General features: G+C 40.8%; 1 protein-coding gene across 19 annotated transcripts in view; it reads left to right on the top strand.

The window, feature by feature from the left end:
- Positions 1 to 1083: 1083 nt before the first annotated feature.
- NEB (nebulin) overlaps positions 1084 to 19183 on the top strand; it is a 181156-nt gene continuing 163056 nt past the window's right edge. For 18 of the 19 annotated variants that reach the window (XM_084892858.1, XM_084892857.1, XM_084892856.1 and 15 more), the window contains exons 1-10: positions 1084 to 1192; positions 1786 to 1870; positions 2406 to 2470; positions 6317 to 6358; positions 8432 to 8635; positions 10836 to 10943; positions 11661 to 11765; positions 12342 to 12446; positions 13340 to 13444; positions 18006 to 18110. In XM_084892858.1, the coding sequence (XP_084748984.1) occupies positions 2435 to 2470; positions 6317 to 6358; positions 8432 to 8635; positions 10836 to 10943; positions 11661 to 11765; positions 12342 to 12446; positions 13340 to 13444; positions 18006 to 18110 (810 nt within the window). In that variant the 5' untranslated portion in view covers positions 1084 to 1192; positions 1786 to 1870; positions 2406 to 2434. Of the gene's footprint in view, positions 1193 to 1785; positions 1871 to 2402; positions 2471 to 6316; positions 6359 to 8431; positions 8636 to 10835; positions 10944 to 11660; positions 11766 to 12341; positions 12447 to 13339; positions 13445 to 18005; positions 18111 to 19183 lie in introns of all 19 variants that reach the window. The other variant, XM_084892860.1, reaches the window with a different exon arrangement.

The following is a 19183-nucleotide window of genomic DNA, read 5'->3' as shown; positions in this document are numbered from 1 at the left end:
TATACCAAGTGAACCGGTATCATTAGTGAACATGACAATGATGTTCAATTATATTTATGACCATATGAATCACTGAAGGGGGAGAAGCACATACTAGTATGTTTAAAATATGAGATTACTTCCTAACATTTAACTCAGAAATAACTGTTACTGTATGTTTAGTCTCAAATCTACATCAATGCAGGGGCGATCCACAGGGTTTTTGCCTCAGTACAGAGGACCGGAGAGGGATTACATCAGCGAAAATTGTCTGTAAATTGAACATTTTCAGATAATCGTTTCAAAGTCAGTGGCCTACATTCTGACTTGCCTAATAGAGCATTATCTTCTCCCAGTAATTTAATGATTTCATTTTATCTGCTCTTGCTGTTCAGAAATTGCACTCTTTTGTGTCTGCATTCACACTTTGCATCTTTCTAGGAGCTATCTGAGTAAATATGAAATCAGTAAACCATCACATATGAGAGAGGCTCTGTTTTCCTACCAGTCAGCTTACCAACAGAGAAGATAATGAATGTGATCTTGGCATACCCTCCTGGTTTAGTAAAAGAAAAATGGTGGGGCCTGACCTCTTTAATTACACCCTATGGATAGCTTATCTAATGTCACCATCAAAGAGTTTCACCTAACGCTTCATTATCTTACATTTAAAGGAATTATTTTTGCCAACTTGGTCCTTTCGGGGTCTTATTCCTCTGCTTCTTTCACATCAATATCTGTGGCTTGCCTGATGAGCTGTGCGAGAGGGAGCATGTTTACCTCTGTGAAGACTGGACACATGATGTGAAGAAAGCAGGGACAGAGGGTCAAAGCCCCTCAAAATCCTGCTCATTTTCTTCCAAATTCTTTTGCACGAATATGTCATTAAACAGGGCTGCCGCAAATGAGAGATTTCACGTACATTTTGAAGCCCGTATGCTGGAAGTTAGGCAAAATTTCGCTCCATTTGAATAGTTCTAAGCAAGCAATTTGTTACCCTTTATCCTTTAGTGAAATTGATGAACAGGTGGTTTTCAGAAGATCACCCAGTATATTTAGCTTCTGAAATTTGAGCAACTCGGGATCCGATTGGCTGCTCTGGCCACATGATAACCGGGAGCCCAGGCGCCACGCTGGCTCTTGCTTGGGGTTCTCAGGAGGGGAGAGTTGGGAGAGGCTTTGCTGCTGAGGAAATTTATTGGATAGATTGAAGGTAAGGCCCCTTTACGGCTCTTTTTCTGTGATGTTCTTTCAGGAGACGTGCCACAGCTTCCCTTGAAGAATTTTCCGAAGTTGTGGGTCATAACTGGGGAGATTGGTGATGGAAACGGTGACCGGGAAAGCCTGTAAGGCCATCGCCATACCCAGGCCCTACTAATATCTGACATGTAGTGTGCGCTTAGAATCAAGTCTGATACTAACCCCTTTATTGCTTCACTGAGCTGGCTTTCCGGTCTAACAAAATCTTTTCGTTTGGGCCTTTGATTCCCCCCCCCCCCCCCTAAATATATTTAGTACGACAAAGGAGCCTATATTTATCCTTTTCTACTGGGCTTCCTCTGCCTGAGGAGTGGCAGTTTTGCTAGCTTAACAGAACCAGCCACAGCAGGGGATAGGCTTACATGGCAAATATGTCTGGGCCAGGGGACAGCTGCTCCAAGTCATCATCCACTTTTACCGGGAGAGCCCCGCTCCCTGGCGTCCGGCTCCAGAGGCCTGGGGAGATCCCGAATTAGAAGCTTCGGTCCGAGACCCTCAGTCTCCTGCCTCCTTCAGTCAGGGCATCCACAATTTGTTCCTTTCCAGGTTTGAACGAGAGCTACAGAAACGCCAGAGAAAAGCCCGCACAAGCCAATGGTGTTCGGGAGGAAAATAAACCCATTGCCTTGAGGTTTCTATTTTCCTTTTAAAATCTACTGGCAGGTTTATTTTGCTATGTTCTCATTGGAAACGTAAGATATAATGTGTATCGTGTATCAGAGCACATGGAGGCCGGAGGCGGCCCTCTGAGAATCTTGGTGCTAAATCTTGGGGGGAAATGACAACTTCTCTGAAAGCCGAGCTGAGCTTCCTTTTGTTTGAAAATGTTTCTCTCCAAGTATTTGGAAGTTGAAGTATTCTGTTCCTTTGATTTAAATCCTCTCACTCCCTTACCACCACCGCGCCCCCCCCCCCCCCCCCCCCCCCGCATCCCTGCCCCGGGGTCCCCATCTTTGTTTTACAACTTGGACTAAGTTCATCTTGTAGCCATAAGCAGATTCATTCTTTCGAACCTGCACTTAAATGTCTTTTCTCAAGTAGTCTGCAAACATATAAGTACGTGTAGATCGAATAAGATTTTAAATTCTGCTTTTATAACATTGTAAGCTGGTTTCAGTCCTGGGGATAGATGCTAACTTATCTTCATTTGTCTGGGACGTGAGCAGTGTGTAGGTGCCACTACTACTCCGAGAAAATGGCAGATGAAGAGGAATATGAGGAGGTGGTGGAGGTAAGATACAAAAACTGACTCCGGCAGCAAAGCATTTTATGTAGCAACAAGCAAAGCCATGTAGGTGTATTAATCACTTGAAAAATACAATGCCTATTTTAACTTCACAACAGTCATCATTAAAGTACGAGAAAGGAATATTTTATGTTCAGTTTCACTATAATTATGTGGGATTTGAAATTGAAAAGAAGTATCACTGTTTCCCACTTTTGCTTTTTTTTAAACTCTCAAAAACAACACAAAACAAAGAGTGTAGGGTGAAGGCAGATGTTAATTTGTCTTCTAACTAAAATTACCTTCTCCCCCACCTCCCAACCCCGAAGGGACAGAGAAAATGGAGAAAAACTTCTGGAAACAGAATTCTATTTCTAAGTGTCTGCCGGTTATCTATAGGGAGATATGGGTTAAATGCACATGTGAGATTTCATATACCTGTACATGTGCATGCACACACATATAAAAATAAACTCACCCTTGGCCATGTGTCTCTGTTGCTTGGAGCAGCCACTGAAAAACAAAAGGTCGTGGGTTCAATTCAACCAGAGGTTATGGGATCAATCCTGGTCAAGGCACATACTCAGGTTGCGAGTTCAATCCCTGGTCATGGTGTGTATAGGAGGCAACTAATCAATGTTTCTCTCTTTAAAAAAAAAAAAAACAGTAAGCAAATAAATAAGTTAACTCAGGATGCTCCCAAGGAAGAGTTGGAACCACAGTTTCACACCAACTCCATTGCATTTACCCAAGGGAACAAAACTAGCTTTGCATTTGAATTTTGAAAAAGAACAAAGACCACAGTGGCATCTTGAAAAATTCCCTCCAGATTATTGGTGGATATCTAACATATTTTACAAAGTTGTTGTTTATTTCATATATATATATATATATATATATATATATATATATATATTATACAATTTTGTTTTTAGCATGTTATGGTTTTCCTTCACCAGCTCTTGCCTTTAGTTTCACATCCATATAAATATACTGCCATTAAATATAAAAGTGGTTAACAATTACTAATTGATGGTGATATAAACACATATATGAACTTGGAGGCAGTTTTGAAAATCTGTGCTTAAAAAAAATGAGAATAACTTTAAGAGCTACCTAGAATCAAATTTCAAATGAAAGTGCCAAAATTTGTCTTTGGAAGATTATTTTATGGAGCAGTCTATATTTCTTTGTTTGTTTGTTTTTGTTAATTCTTACCTGAGGATTTTTTCCCCATTGATTTTATTTTAAAGCAAGTGGGAGGGAGGGAGTGAAGGGGAAAGAGAGAGAGAAAAATTGATTCGAAGGAGACATATTGACTGGTTGCCTTCTGCACATGCCCTGATTGGAGCCAACAATCAAAACTGCAACCCGGGTACATGCCCTTGACCAGGAATCAAACCCATGAACCTTTGGGTTTCTAAGTGTGGGCCAATGCTCTAACCACTTAGAAACACTGGCCAGGGCAGGACTAGTCTATATTTAGATGAAGAAAATTTTCCTTTTATTACTGAAACACACACACACACACACACACACACACACACACACACCCCAGAATGAATCTCATCCAATATAACATTTAAACTCTCTGGCTTCAATGCCAAAGGCCACATTTGTCAACGTTCAAAATTATCACTAGTGTGCATTTCACACATGTCTCTAAAAGGTTGATAATCAGTATCAAACACTAACACAATTATAAAGTAAATTGCCTTTCCTGTGATGCTAAAACCAGGAATAGTTTTTAGCTTCCAACTTAAACATCCCTTGACCTTCTTAATATAATTGTGCTCATCGGTCACTGAAAACTGCCCTTAGCAATGAACTCCATTGATTTAACGAGATGTCATAAAAATGGAGGGGGTTATTTTTAGGCCTCTCGTCCTTGCCATTTTGTCCCCATTACTGCTCTGGGTCTGACCAGCAGGTGCTAAACTAATAGACTTCCTGCCAGAGAGTGTTGAACCAAGGTCTCTCTGACCTCAAAAAAGATGACACGAGAGTGGGGTGGTGGCAGATTTGAGAAAACAGTCGGGGGAGAGTTCACAAAACAGGCAGGAATTTGCTTTTAAAAATACATCTCCTAGGAATCTCAGACATCTAAATAAAATCGTACTGTCACTCTCTACTCAAATTTACATGAACTTGGAAAGAAAGGAAAAGAAGCACCCATATACTATCCAGTTAGTGGTAGAGCTCTTTTAAAAAGTGAGACTTGGCATACAAGTTAATGCCAACCATTTGGGTAATGTTGCCTTTTTTATAAGCTTATTTCTGCGATACACTTACCAATCATGAGCCCAGCAAAGGTAAAATTGGATGGCTACCCAAGAATTGCTTTCACTTGGCTGCTAGCAAAGATTCAAAACGGTTATGAATCATTCGTTTAAGTTTAATATTTCTTCTCAAATCACTGATGTTTTGTGTGGCCAGAGGACTGGTTCCATTGGATCCGCCTCAAATAATAGTTCCCACAGTGTCCAAATGATATTCCCAGGGATGAAGCATCGGCATGTGGAAGATATTCTCGGTCCTGTAAATGCTTGTGATTTCTGTTGCCTTGTGTAAGGACACAGAGATGGAGTTAGATTTCAAATTAAAAAAAAAAAAATTGTAAAGGAGCAAAGAGAGTGCAAGAGAGGGACATTAGGGAGGTGTATACTAATTTTCCTGCAAGTTAAATGGAGCGTGTGGCCTAATGACAATGGGTCAATAACTTGCTGAGAGTTCACCGAGCCAAGGGCAAAAGACAAAAGGCCACTGAAGGAAATTCTTTGTTCAATGATTTTTCACTTCCCCGAATGTATGTTTTGGTGACAATGAAAAGAAGAAATGAAGCATAAAAATTATACTTTTTCTCTTTTTTTTGACGGAGAAAATGAACCAAGTGTTTCATTTTCATCCCCTTCCTGTGTGTCTTGGCCTAAACCCATCTTCCTCCTGCTCCCCCAGCGTGGCGGGCTGAAGCTGGGGGCAAGATTCCACTCTCCTTACGCATCTGAAACAAAATGTCAGCCAGTTCCTGTCCGTGGCTATTTATTGCTGGTGATGTCAGAAGACCAAACGTGGATTTGATTTCAGGTCCCAGCTGCAGGCACCGCTGAGCCATCAGTGGCCAATTGCTGCCCAGCTCCCACATTTTGTGATGAGGAATCTCTCATTTTTTCCTTCCCTCCCTGGGCATTTGTAAAATGTTCCTTTTAATACCCCTTTAGGATCGTCACACCACTGGAAAGGGATTTGCTTGACACTCTGGAAGAACCTCATTACTTAGCAATCAGGGTGATCTAGGGATAATTGAGATGTGTCTATGCCTTTGGATCTGTTATTTCCATGACACAATCCATTTAAAAATTTTATTCACACTGAGATTTCTGTTTTGTTTCATTACTAATTGGCCAACAGTGAATTTCATCAGTGTTTCTCTCTGGTTTTAGCATCATGAGAAAGGCAATTTATAATTGTGTTAGTGTTGATGCTGATTATTCACACACTCCAGGAATTGTTATTCTTTCCCCAGCAAATTCTACTTGGGTACCAGAAGAAAAAAACGTTACTTGTACCAAGTAAAATAGCCTCCCAGGACTAGTAACCGACCCCAGACACCTTTCTCATCATCACTCTGCATCTCCTTGTCCAATCTGATGGCGTCCACTTCGGCTTCCCCGAAGTTTCGCCGACTTAAAGTGGGGTCAGAATATGAACAAGCTCCCTCTTCTGCTTCCTCCCCTCCCCACACGTAGCAAACCAAAGTGGGCTAGTGAAATAGCCCAGGTGGCGTGGTGGAGGCAGAGGAGAGGTGATTTCTACTTTGATTCTCATGACCTCACCTTTGTGCTCTCTTTATAGTACTACACGGAGGAGACAGTCTACGAAGAGGTGCCGGGTGAGGTAAGAAAGACCCAGCACACACCTGCATGAACTGCACGCTCATTAAAGCAGGAAGAGCCACAGAGCAGACATAAATAATCTGAAGGAGGATCACTTCCCCATGTGTACTCAGCAGCTGGGGTACACGAAGGAATGATACCTATTTGACAGGTTTTATCTCTGTTTTTGCCATTTAACCTCTCCAAGATGCTGGAGGATGGTTCCCCCCCATCGTTCATGTGGTATTTTTTATGCAGGTGATGCTAATTAGAGTAAAGTCAGTGTTATCACCACTCTGACTGCAGCAAAGGGATGGCCTTGAACTTGTAATTCGCATTGGGACCAGCAGGTGTGCTGTGTAGAGTTGTAACTGTTGGGCACCCTCTCTGCTGATAGGGATGGTGCTTCTAACCCTTTGTCCTTGTCATTGTCATAAAATGCTACTTAGACTTTAGCACGTAAGGAATTCTGAGAAAGCCAATTCCATATCCCAAATGAAAGCATTTTCCCACAAGGTGAAATATCTCACTCATGCCTCCTTTTCTACTTGGAGATGTTTCTCCTGAGCATGACAAACAATGATAGATGACTAACTCAGAGAGCCTGCGACTTCATGGAAACATCTGTAGGTGCTGTAAACTGGTTAGTTTCTCATGGCCAACCACACATCTTTTATCTGTATATATAAAAGCCTTAGCGACCCAAAGACCGAATGACCACTCAACTGGTCGCTATGATGCACACTGACCACCAGGGGGCAAATGCTTAACGCAAGAGCTGCCCTCTGGTGATCAGTGCGCTCCTCAGCAGAAGTGCAGCTCAGGCAGAAGCCAGGCTCAGGGCTGGTGAGCGCAGCTGCAGTGGCACAAACCTCTCCCACCTCTTCTGCAGCACTACCCGAGTGGCCATGGCAGCAGGGTGCTTTGGGGCCGGGATGAGCCAGAGTGGCACTGTGAACAGAGCCTGGCCTCGGCTCCTCCCTGGCCGCCTGCTGCTTCACGCACTGCTACACCCCTTGGCAGCAGGGATCGTGCCAAAGCTGGCAGTCTGATATCAAGGGGTCCTGGACTGGGGGAGAGCGTAGCCCAGGCTGAGGGACCCCACTGGTGCACTAATCCATACACTGAGCCTCTAGTCATAAATAATGATCAGAAAGCAGCCTATTAGCAATGGTCTGACAACACTAGAGAAAGTTGTCTTACATACACAATTTCCTTATTACTTAGGTTTCTCTTCTCAAAATTGATGCTAGAACTCTGCCTTTGATCAGGTGGTTTTAGCTGTAAAGAAAATGACATTATGAGATTGGCTGAAGACTTGGCTGCTTATTGTCTTTTCTTATATACAATATTTTTTAACCGTGGACTAGACCTGAACTTAGGGCCCTCCTTTCTTCCACTAGAGCTTTTTGAAAGAAACAGTAATTTCCCACCTACCACATACATAGGGCTGTTGTGAGGATAATTACTCCATTATGTTGTCATCATTATTCCTGTCCTTTATTAGTACAAATGGCATTCCAGTTCACATGAACTAACTTACTAAGCCAAGAGCATGGTCATCACTTGTAATATTGATGTGATTCATTTTTTATAAAGTTCATTACTCTTTGTCTCATGCTACAGGGAGAATGCTTAAATATCTGCATAATAACTAATCAACTTTTCCTTAGGCTTATTTAAAAGTTAATATCAAGAATGTGAGCTTTATCTTATTGTCTTAATCTTTTGTCCTCTGATCCCAAATTTGCTTTTACTTTACCCAGCCAACTTAAAAATACTTTTAAATGTCCAAGAATACTTTACTCCTTATTTTTAATCCCACCTTAAAGTGTTTGAGTTCCTTTCTGCAAGTGGAATTAAGGCAATGTTGTACATTAATAAGAAGCAACCGTTCCACTCCATGGAATCTTGAACAATCAGCAGTATGTATGTGACATAATGTGCTTTCAAATGGACCTAGTGTGTAATTTTCTGCTTTGGCCTATTTTAGTTATGGAAAAGTAATGCCAGGGATATAAGTCAGAATACCAAGATCATGCTTACCGCAGTTTTTACTTTTATAACGATGTTGAACTGTATGTCGAATTTTCAGACAATAACAGAAATCTATGAAACTACGACGACAAAGACAATATCTGACCATGAGCAATCACAACCTTCGAAACCAGGGCTGGCCCTGCCAGAACCAGGAAAGCCAGCGGAGAGGAAGAAGGTTATCAGGAAGAAAGTGGACTCTTCCAAGTTCATGACTCCCTACATTGCACACAGTCGGAAAATGCAGGACCTATTTAGCATAGTAAGTTTCACATGACTTTTGCTAACCTGGATTTATCACGGAGACATTACTGATCTCAACCAGCTCTGTTTTGGATGCTGGCTGGTTTCTGCTCCTTAACCTTGTATGAGACAAAATTATTTTGAAGAAATGTGTATGCTCTTGTGAGTCTTGAGTTTTCCTTTCCTGCAATTTATTTGTACCATTGCAGCATCAGGAAAAGCATCCTTTGTTTAAATTATTCCTGCAAAATAAGCAGTAGGCCATTTATGAAGCACTTATTGGTATTTCATGATAATTAGTTAGCCAATCTAGAAAAATGAAATCATAAAATAGATTTAGTTGACATCAGTTCACAGAAGCTACTAGTAAATAGCATCTATTTAAATTATGAGCAAGATGCCTCTTAAGTAGGTCTCTAAGAGATGGATGGTGAAGAACATGGAGCTTAGAAAACCAGCATCAGACTAAGAAACTAAGGATCTATGTAGGGAGTGGCTGTAGGGTTAATCCTCAGACTGCCCTGTTGGCAAAGACACAAACAAGTCCCAGTTTAGAGGACACAGCCCTCTTAGCATAATTAAGCTTGACCTTATGATGCCCCTTAGATCCTTCCTAGGTAGCTAATGGGCTGTGGGAGGTGCAGCAAGTGCTGCCACAACAAGTGAAACTCACAAGAACATTGTAACTATGGTAACCGCTACCTTGTTTACCTCTACCTATAAAATAAAGCCTCAGCTTGCTGGCTGGATCCTTCTCTGTAGCCTCATGCAGGCACAGGAGATCCACTGAGCCCCAGCTATATTCTCTTTGTCTGTCTTTTCTTTAATCCTTTGCCACCCACTCCCCGCTCAGGCTCACCAAACCCTTGGTTGTGCTGGCCCGGCACAGATAAGAATGTTCAGCTGTGCCCTGGAACAGTGGTTTTGAACTGTGGCTGTATGGTTATAATCCCCTGGGAGCTTTAAAACTACTAATGCCCGGGCCATTCTGGTTTTATCAGACTGGGTTTGGGGCCAGTGAAGAAGGATTTATAAGAGCTTTTCAGGTGATTCTAAGGGTGGTCCAGGTTAGACATCACTGCTCCTGATGGCCCCTGCTCTTTAAAGTTCTGTAAGTTACACTGATGGATAGTAGAATCAGACCCATTGGAATGGATCTAATTTGTTGATTGTCTATGGTGGGCTAGGGTCTCACTTGGTAGCCTGATTGCATGTCCGCTTGAGGCACAAAAGAAATGTAAAGTATCTCAAGGAACATTGGTTTATATAAGACTAATGTTTACTACTATGTCAAAAACATCCTGTTGTGGTTGGGCAATAAATATTTACTTTTGGTTGAGTGTTAACTTTTGGGGACTATTAAGTGCATTTCTAGTTCATATTTTTGAATGATCTAAAACTTAGATTTCTAAAAAAATAAGATAACCTTGCCCTTTTTTTAAAATCACTGTAGTATTGAATAAAAATAGAAATTATTTTTGTCAACTAATTGCCATGAAAATCTCATTAATTCAGACACTGATATCCTAGAATTTCTGGTAGGCTGAGCAGAATGCTGGCAAAGGTTTTTAATATTTTAAAAGTGGTTAGTAACTAAATCAATAATATAATTCAGATTGTTGACTACTCTACTTATGAATACTCTTGAAACATTAATAATGATAAATTATGCATATTATATATGGCAAAAACTCATTGAATATTTATATAGCAGAAACAATAAAATTGCATTTCTTCTCAAAATACTCCGTAATGGAGATTTTCCATTAATTCAGGTGGCATGTCAACTATCCAGATCACTGAGTTTAGCTGCAACTTTTGAATTGAATATTTTTGCATTGTATTAGCAATTAAATCTTTTCACATTTGGTTCCATTTCTGTATTTATTTTCTAAAATTATTGCATTTCAAGCTTTTTATGTGTGCACCCAGACAATAAAAACATTAAGAGAGTCATTTTAGGGCATTTTCAAGACAATAGTCTGTAATACCATTTCTACTGTCTCTATTATACAACCATGTTTAGGAAGAGCAATTAACAAATCTATTTTAGTGTTTGCTGAGAATCAGAGTAGAGGACAAAAAAATGCTGTAAAAACTGATAATTGTTATAACTTGCAGATTTTTATTTTATTTTATCAGATGGGGATGAATGCATTGCCTGAAATTTCTGATGCTGCATTATAAGATTTGAGGCTAATATCTGCTATTCTTTTCAGAATAAATACAAGGAAAACTATGAAAAGGGAAAAGGACAGCCATCCACCATCACAACCGATACCCCAGAACATCGCAGAATCAAGAAAGTACAAGACCAACTCAGTGAGGTGGGCGGTATTGCTGAATAAAACACAGACACATATAAAAATATGCCTACCACTGGGACCTGGCTTTAATTAGGTCTGGAGAGAATGAGGGGTTGAATTACTGTGAGACAGTTCAGGAATCCAGAAGAAACATTGGCCATGGATGATACTTCTCTAAATGTGAACCCAAAGAGGCTTCTAAAAGCTTGTTCAGAAAGTAACTTAAGAGGTGATCTGCTTTGGAAGTTCCAGCTCACTGTGGTCCTCCCTGCTGGAGCACAGGGAGGCTGACATTCAATAAATACAGTCAGACACAGTAAATGCAGGGCTCTGCAGATCTTCAACGATCATCGTTTTCTACCTGAAATAAAGAAACTTTGGCCGGGACCGGTTTGGCTCAGTGGATAGAGCATTGGCCTGCGGACTGAAAGGTCCCGGGTTCGATTCCGGGCAAGGGCATGTACCTTGGTTGTGGGCACATCCCTAGTAGGGGGTATGCAAGAGGCAGCTGATCGATGATTCTCTCTCATCGATGTTTCTAACTCTCTATCCCTCTCTCTTCCTCTCTGTGAAAAATCAATAAAATATATTAAAAAAAGAAAAGAAAAAAGAAGAAACTTTGCTTTGTGATGCAGACATAGAGTGATTGGGTGGATGCTCTTTGTTGATAAAGATATTCTTTAATATATTCACATGCTCTTGCATGTCCTGAATTCTAACTGGACATTATTTCTGCAGGTTAAATATCGAATGGATGGTGATATTGCTAAAACTATCTGTCATGTAGATGAAAAAGCAAGGGACATTGAACACGCAAAGAAAGTGTCGCAGCAAGTCAGTAAGGTAAGGTCCTGGGATGGATGGCACTGGACAGGCCTGACCCTGCTCGCCAGCCCCACTGCATCGCAGGCACTGTGAGCTCTAAGTGCACGCGTGTCAGGGAGATTGCTCCGATGACCGAGTCGCCGAAGGAGCTAGGTGGATTGGAGAGCCTGTGTGACTCCATTGCAGTTGCTGCATGGATCGCAGTCTCTGTGTTGTCAGTCTCTCTTATTTTTTAAGGAAGTTGGAGCTGAATTTTTATAATAAATCTGCAAATTTTAAATGTAGGGAACTAATTAAAAACACTTTGTGAAAACACCATGTAAGTAACACACACACACACACACACACACACACACACGTACCATCCAAATTCAGCCAATGATGATAGGTTGCAGTATTTAAAAGGATTCGATAATCAGAATCATGATTAAGTTTTAAAAATTAGATTTTGTTTTTCAAGAAAAAGCTTACTAAATGCGAGGAAACTATTATGGGGTGTTGGTGTGGTAGATGTTTTCCTAATCGATGCTAGAAAACTGTTCTCAATCCTCGTGTCCACAGGGAGACATCAAGCCCTCTGCTCTTTTTGTTTAGGTTTTATACAAGCAGAACTGGGAAGACAACAAGGATAAGTACCTGCTTCCCCCTGATGCCCCTGAACTTGTCCATGCCATTAAGAACACAGCCCTGTTCAGTAAGGTAAGGGCCTCTTCTCTGTCACCCCGCTACCTTTTGTTTCCCTACCATGTCGTTTAGAGGAATACTCCTAAACTCTTGGTAATCTGAAACACGATTCTCTAGTCTAGGGGTGTCGAACTCAATCAGAGAAGGGGCCAAAATCTAAAATCCAGCCTAAATCGTGGGCCGAATGGTTTACTGAACAGTCATAAACTGACAATGTCATAAACTGACAGCGGAGTGCAGTGATGACAGCTCGGTGCGGGCCACATTGCAAGGCCTGGCGGGCTGGATTTGGCCCGCGGGCCTTGTGTTTGACACATGTGCTCTAGTCTTTTTGTGAATCGCCTTGAGACCCATGGGGCTGCAGGGACAGGGCTTGGCAAGAAGGAACTGAGAAGAAAGCCCCCGGCAGAGCAGAGGAGAGGGTCCTCTCAGGAACCTGAGCCATTTGGGGGTGGAGTAGGAGGCTGGGGCAAAGATGCTCCTGAGATCCAGCTCTGCAGGCCCACGAAGCAGTATTTTAGTTTAGACCCTGTGCTACACTTTGGACATTCCTGGCTGTCACTCTTACGAAGGGTCTATTTTGTGACAGAAACTATATTAAGTAGCTTCCTGGTTCCTTACACCTGCATTGGTACTTGTTGCAGGAGGTAAGTAAAGCCACAGAGAGGAGATGAAACAGAATTAAACTCAGCTGCCCTTCTGTCAGTAAGATTTGCCAGGAGAAGCAGGGGAATCTATTAATAACTATGACTTGGATTGGATGGAAAGGGGGAGGTGATCTGTGAGTTCTGTTTACCTTTGCTCCCACCTTGCCCTTAGTTCTTCATGCCATTGATGGGTGAATTGAGAATTACGTGTTTCTTGTGTGGTTTCATTTTCTCACAACTTTTCACTCTTTTCTGATATAGAAACTGTACACCGAAGAGTGGGATGCAGACAAAAGTTTGTTTTACCCCTACAACGACAGCCCGGAGCTGAGGAGGGTTGCCCAAGCCCAGAAAGCTCTCAGTGATGTAAGTGAACGGCAGTCAGCACCGTTTGCAGTGTGCACTCGGGCGCCTCAAATTACATCGTCGGGCCAGAAGTTCATTGCAGTTCGTTAGAACGGACTAAATGCCATTATTGCAGAGGAGGAATCTATCTAGAATCATTATAATTGTTTATGTATAATTGGAATTAGATTTTATAATTTATTTTAGATAGAATTTAGTCCAATCCCCTTTTCCTTACAGGTGAGGAACCTAAATCCAAGGCCACATAGGTATTTTAGAGGTAGAACCCAGACGGGAAGCCTGGTCTTGTGGATCCCAAGGCCAGTGTTCTTCCCACAAGAGCATGCTCCCTTCTGTCCCCTTGGCTGGAGCTGAGGTTTTCCTGTATAAGAGAGTAGCATTTTTAAAACCCATTGGAATCACCGCCACCTTCCCAAGTTTATTCAGTAAATGGTATTACGGAAAGATTTTGATTTGCTGTCCTAATCATAAAGTCAGAATTGTGGCGTGTCCCCTGTTTTCCTGGGACTTGTTTGACGTACTTGAGCAAACGTGTGTGTAGTTGTCCCATGAAGACCTCTTGCCCCTGGTGTACATAGAGGATCTTACAGAGTTAGCAAAAATGTTAGCAGTGCCTTTGGCTAGAATTTTAGACCTTGTAAGCTGTTTACTTTAAAGCCCTGATAGAGTCCTTAGGGTCAGAAGCAGCAGCAGCAGAGAGCCTTCCATGGGCCCAGCACTTCCCCTTGTTTGAAGTTGCTTTATTTCTTTGCCCCTGGGTTTGCTAGAGGCCACGCTGAAAATTCAGTCATTAGGAGAGCACTCTATTATAAAATGCCAAGTTGTTTTCCAATTGGTTGTCAGCTAGATCCCTGGAAGTTCATATATTCAATAGGAACTTAACAAGCCAGTTGGCATCTTAAAACTTATTGGGATTTATTTCTAATGGATCTTATGATTCTATCTTGCCCTGCACTAAAATTATATATACTCATTTGTTGATGTATCCAACTTTGGAGTTCTCATGTTTATTGCCTCTCACTTGATACTACCTGCAAATTTAGTGAATGTATTTTCTATCCCAGGTTGCATATAATTGGTTAAAACATAGCAGCTATATTCTTATTCTTGCATATGATAAGCTAAGAACTAAAGAAGGTGTAAAAATTATAAGGCCATCTAGTGTGCCAATTTTAATGTGTGGGGACCTTCTGCTTTTCTTTTTAAGATTAGTTTTTTGGTTTTATATCTCATAAATATGTAATATAATGTGACCTTTACCAAGCGATCAATAATTAGTTATTGAAAGTCCAATATGCATGCATCCCTGGCAGGAAAGGAGCATACAATAAGCAGTTTTCATCATTTGCCTTGAAAAACCTATAGCCAAGCTGGCCAGATTAAATTGTTATATATTAAACCACAAGGAAATAGTTTTAAAAAAATACAAGCTCTACAGTCTAATACTTGCTAAGAGAAAGACAAGAAACATGTGAGCAATCAGAGAAGGCCGTGTGGAAGTGGTGATTTCAAGAGAATGGGCAGCGATGAACAGGAAGGGCATTTCAAGTAGAGAGCTCTCGAACAAAGAAATGGGGGTGAAGAGTTTGGGGCATCAGAGGACTAAGAAAGTGAATGCTGTGGGTGCCAAGTTACAAGGGCACGTGTAAGAAACTGGCACCAGGACCTTGAAAATCATGCAAAATAGCTTTGATATGATACGGTAGGCAGTAAGAGGCATCATGAGATTTTTTGAAAATCTTATTATATAATAAAAGTAGAATCTGGAGAAATATTGATGGACAATATGATAATTTAGGACTAGGCAAGATCATAGGAGACTTTGTATGGAACTATTTTAGTAATATAGATGAATCAGAGGGATGATGGGGACAAAGAGGAGGGGAAAAAATCTTAAGGTAATAAATATTTAAAAAGTGTTAATGATATTGGATATTGGAAACAAAAGAGAGAAAGGATCCACAGATGAATTTATGACCAAGAATAGCAGTCAGGGTGGATAGTGGTATAACTGGTAAAGATGCATTAGTTAAAGAGAAATAGAGTTGAAATAATGGAGGGAATATTCAGATCAAGGCACCCTGTGGATAAATTAGAAATTAGTACTGTTGCATAAATGTGAGAAGACAAGAGATTAATATTTGAGATTCATCAAAATATAAGTGACAGCTGAATACATAAAAATGTATGAGGAAGGCAAAACTGTGTATGACCAAGGGCCTAGTTGTAAAGGACACCCACACCATGGACATCTGGAAAGGAGCCAGCAAAAGAAAGAGGGGACAGATGGTTGGAGAAGTTGAAGGGGAACCAGGAAATGTATGTAATGTAAGCCTAAGCGGAGGTTTCCAAGAAGACACTTAATCTAATGTCTCCCTTTATCCTTAAAGTGGAGAGATGAACTCTTGCCTCCATGCCACTCTAGTGCTATGGACTTGGAGGAATTAATGTTGACCACATCTTTTGAGATAGCTCAATAGAGGACATAATGAAGGTGAATTATAATAATGAAATCAAATCTTTCTGTCCTTGCTCAGAAAGACTTGGCAGTAAAGGTATGCTTTTATTTTATCACAGACTAAGTATGCACTAAGTATCAGATTACTGACATGCCTATTAATACTGCTGTCAGCATCATGAATTTTTACAATTATTGGGCACCAAGCAAGCTGTTGTTCACAGAAAATACCACTGGGTAGGCATGTAGAATTCAAGCTAAGGGTTTGGGTTCAGAGGATCCCTCTTCTTCTCCTGTATCTTCCTCTTGTGTTTCTTTTAACCCTAATTATCGTGATTTCTTTATTATCTAAGTCTTTATTATCTCAGTAAAGATTAAGTAAACACTAAGAGAGTCCTTCAGCTGATCCAGAGCACAAAATTATAAATAGACAGAATTCTGAGAAAGGTTCCTGAGAAATTAGGACTTCTAGAACTGATTTCTCAGAAAGCTCTTGGCAGGATGTCATACTTAACAAGCGTTTCTACTGGAAGAATGTTGCTTTCTCCTTAGGGGAAATACAGGTTGCCCTATGCCAACATAGGTCTTTATTCATTTAAAATAAATTATGCACTGGAATTCAGTGAATACATTTAAAAATCTGTCTTTTTTTTTTAAATCTTACTTGATTTAATGTTCATGAAAGCTTTTGTTATAGATACTAGGTGGATATCATTAGAATGAGATAGAGTTAGACTTGGTTAAAGCATGAAGAAAATTATTAGGACCTTGGAACTACATACAACCTCTTCACTTTATAAATAAGGATATTGCCAGGTGAAAGGAGAAATGGGGGCGTAGAAGTCTCACAGTTGAGTAGTGAATGAGTTGGGAGGATGTTCCTCCTCTACAGACTTGCCCCAATGGCCTCAGTGCATAAACCACACATTCAGTAATTAGTCATTGAACCTTCAACTCTAGTAAGGTACTATGCAGGCCACAAAACTTCCCAGATGATAGGTTATGTTCTTTGCCATCCCAGAGCTCCCAATCTGAGGAGGGACAGATGTGTAAACAGCCAGTTACAGTGTCATCTGATGATTCCTATAAAGGAGGTAAGGGCTAAGTTGAGTGAAATCACCAGAGAAGGTCATGGATTCTGGGAAGACACAAAAGAGAGAACTGTGCTTGTCCTGAGGCCTGGAGAACAAGCAGCAGTTTTCAGGCAGATGGAGAGAAGGTGGAGTTGGGGCATCACAGAGAAAGGAAGCAGCATGTGTGGGATCCAGAGACATAGAGGGCTTCATGTGTCTGGGGATCTGTGCGCGTTCTGCATTGCGCTGGTCTCATGCCCTGCAAAGGGTGCTCCTCCTCTGAGCCATGCTGGGGGTGGGAGAGGCAGGGAAGATAAGTGTGTAGGCTGTCTTGACTCTACGAAAGAGGAAGCTGAGGGTAAGACGGAGTTGTTTGGGACTTAAGGACGGTGTTGCAGTTTTTGACCAGCTCTTGGGAGTAGAGGCTGACCAGAGGTACACATGAGATGTTCAAGCTTCAATAAAGGCAAAGAGGAAATTGGATAAGTTCAGAGCCCTGGGCACAGAGCCCCAAGCAAGCTGTTATTCACAGAATATATCGTTGGATAGGCATGCAAATTTCAAGCTAAGGGCTTGGGTTCAAGAGGCTCCCTCTTCCTCCTCTGTACCTTCTTTCTGTGACCCTTTTTACCTTTCTTATCATGTTATCACTACCCAATCCATAGATTTTCTTCCGTAGCACTCATCATCCTGGATTTAAGAGCTGGCAGTAGGCTAACACGGAAAGACAAGAGGTTGGGAGTTAAGGATGCTGGTTAAGAGAATAAGTTCAGTTGCAGATTATGATGCGGAAGGAAACAGATTTAAGGCCAATAATCTTGGGGAGGAGAGAAAACTCAAAGAGAGAAATCACCAGTAATGCTGAGGGAAGGACATTTAACATCTGTAAGGATAAACTGTGGCTATTGGTACACTAAAGTTTAAAATTCAAGTAAAGATAAAAACATAGTCTTTTTTAAATGCCAACAAATGAAACATGAGAAATGGAATAACTATTGATGGCTCATTTACATCTCTTTCTTTTGGTCAGATTTCCTACAAAAAAGGTCACATTGAACAGCAAACGCATTTCACATCTCTGGCGGATCCTCCAGATATAATATTTGCCAAGAAAGTGAACGATCAAGCGAGCAAGGTAAGTAAACAAGACTAGAACTGGTTCCCTTGAAAACTCTGCTTAATAATCTCAACCTCATCCTGGCTGGGTAGCTTAGTTGGTTGGAGCATTGTCCCAATAGGATAAGATTGTGGGTTCACATACACAAAGCAACCAGTAAATGTGTGGATAGATAGAACAACAAATCTCTCTCTCTTTCCCTTCCTCTCTCTCAAAAACCAATAACTTTAAATTTAAGAAAACCTCAATCCTCAGAAAAAATAACTAAGGTGAAAAGATAGAAAGTAAACACTGAGTATTTTTGCATATGACCATAAAAATGCTACAGCAAAAGCAATACATCCATGAACATCATAAAACTGTGTTAGTAAATGTTCAGCCAGCTTGATGACTTAGTAAATAGGAAAGCTGTATTTTGAAAACAGAAGCAATGTCCTAATATCCTTTGACATTTGACTTATGGAAGTGATATGAACAGATGACCTAGTAACCACATGGAATATGTTTTAACCCAGTGTGAAGACTCCATATAGTTTTATGCTCTTATTCAGACTTGGAGAAAATAAGAATGTATGAGGGGTCTCTCAGACATAGCTTAGATTGACAGCTGTGGGAAGGGCACCTCATAACTTGCAAGGCCTTGGCAAACAGCCTGGGTAGCCTATATTTAGGCTGGTAAACTAGCTCTGAGGAATGCAGAGAGACAGATGTTCAGCTGATGAATAAATCCCTGATAAATACCCTTTTAAAAATTGGTCCAAATCAGGCCACTTTCTCCTGGGATATGGCTGCTTTTAAATAAATACTTTTCTTTGCCCTCTGTGGAGTTGAATCACAGTTTGTTCTTAAATTTTTATGTACAGTAGAATTTCACTAATTGGAATATCATGAATCTGAGATTTTGCCCAGGGCTAAGCAGAAATTAACTTCAGAACTGTTCATAAAGAGATGGCCTACTGAAAGGGTTGACATTGTAAATAAAATCAGGGGAGCAAAGACCATTAATCTTTTTGGAAGAGAAAGAAAAAGCTGTTTTCAAATAGTCATTTAGAAAGAAAAATAAATCTTTTTATTTAAAACCTATTTTAAAA

Source organism: Pipistrellus hanaki (genome assembly GCF_964339955.1).
Source record: "Pipistrellus hanaki genome assembly, chromosome: 8".
Lineage (NCBI taxonomy): Eukaryota > Metazoa > Chordata > Mammalia > Chiroptera > Vespertilionidae > Pipistrellus > Pipistrellus hanaki.
Note: the sequence above shows the minus strand (reverse complement) of the source record. Positions and strands in the feature narration are given on the sequence as shown.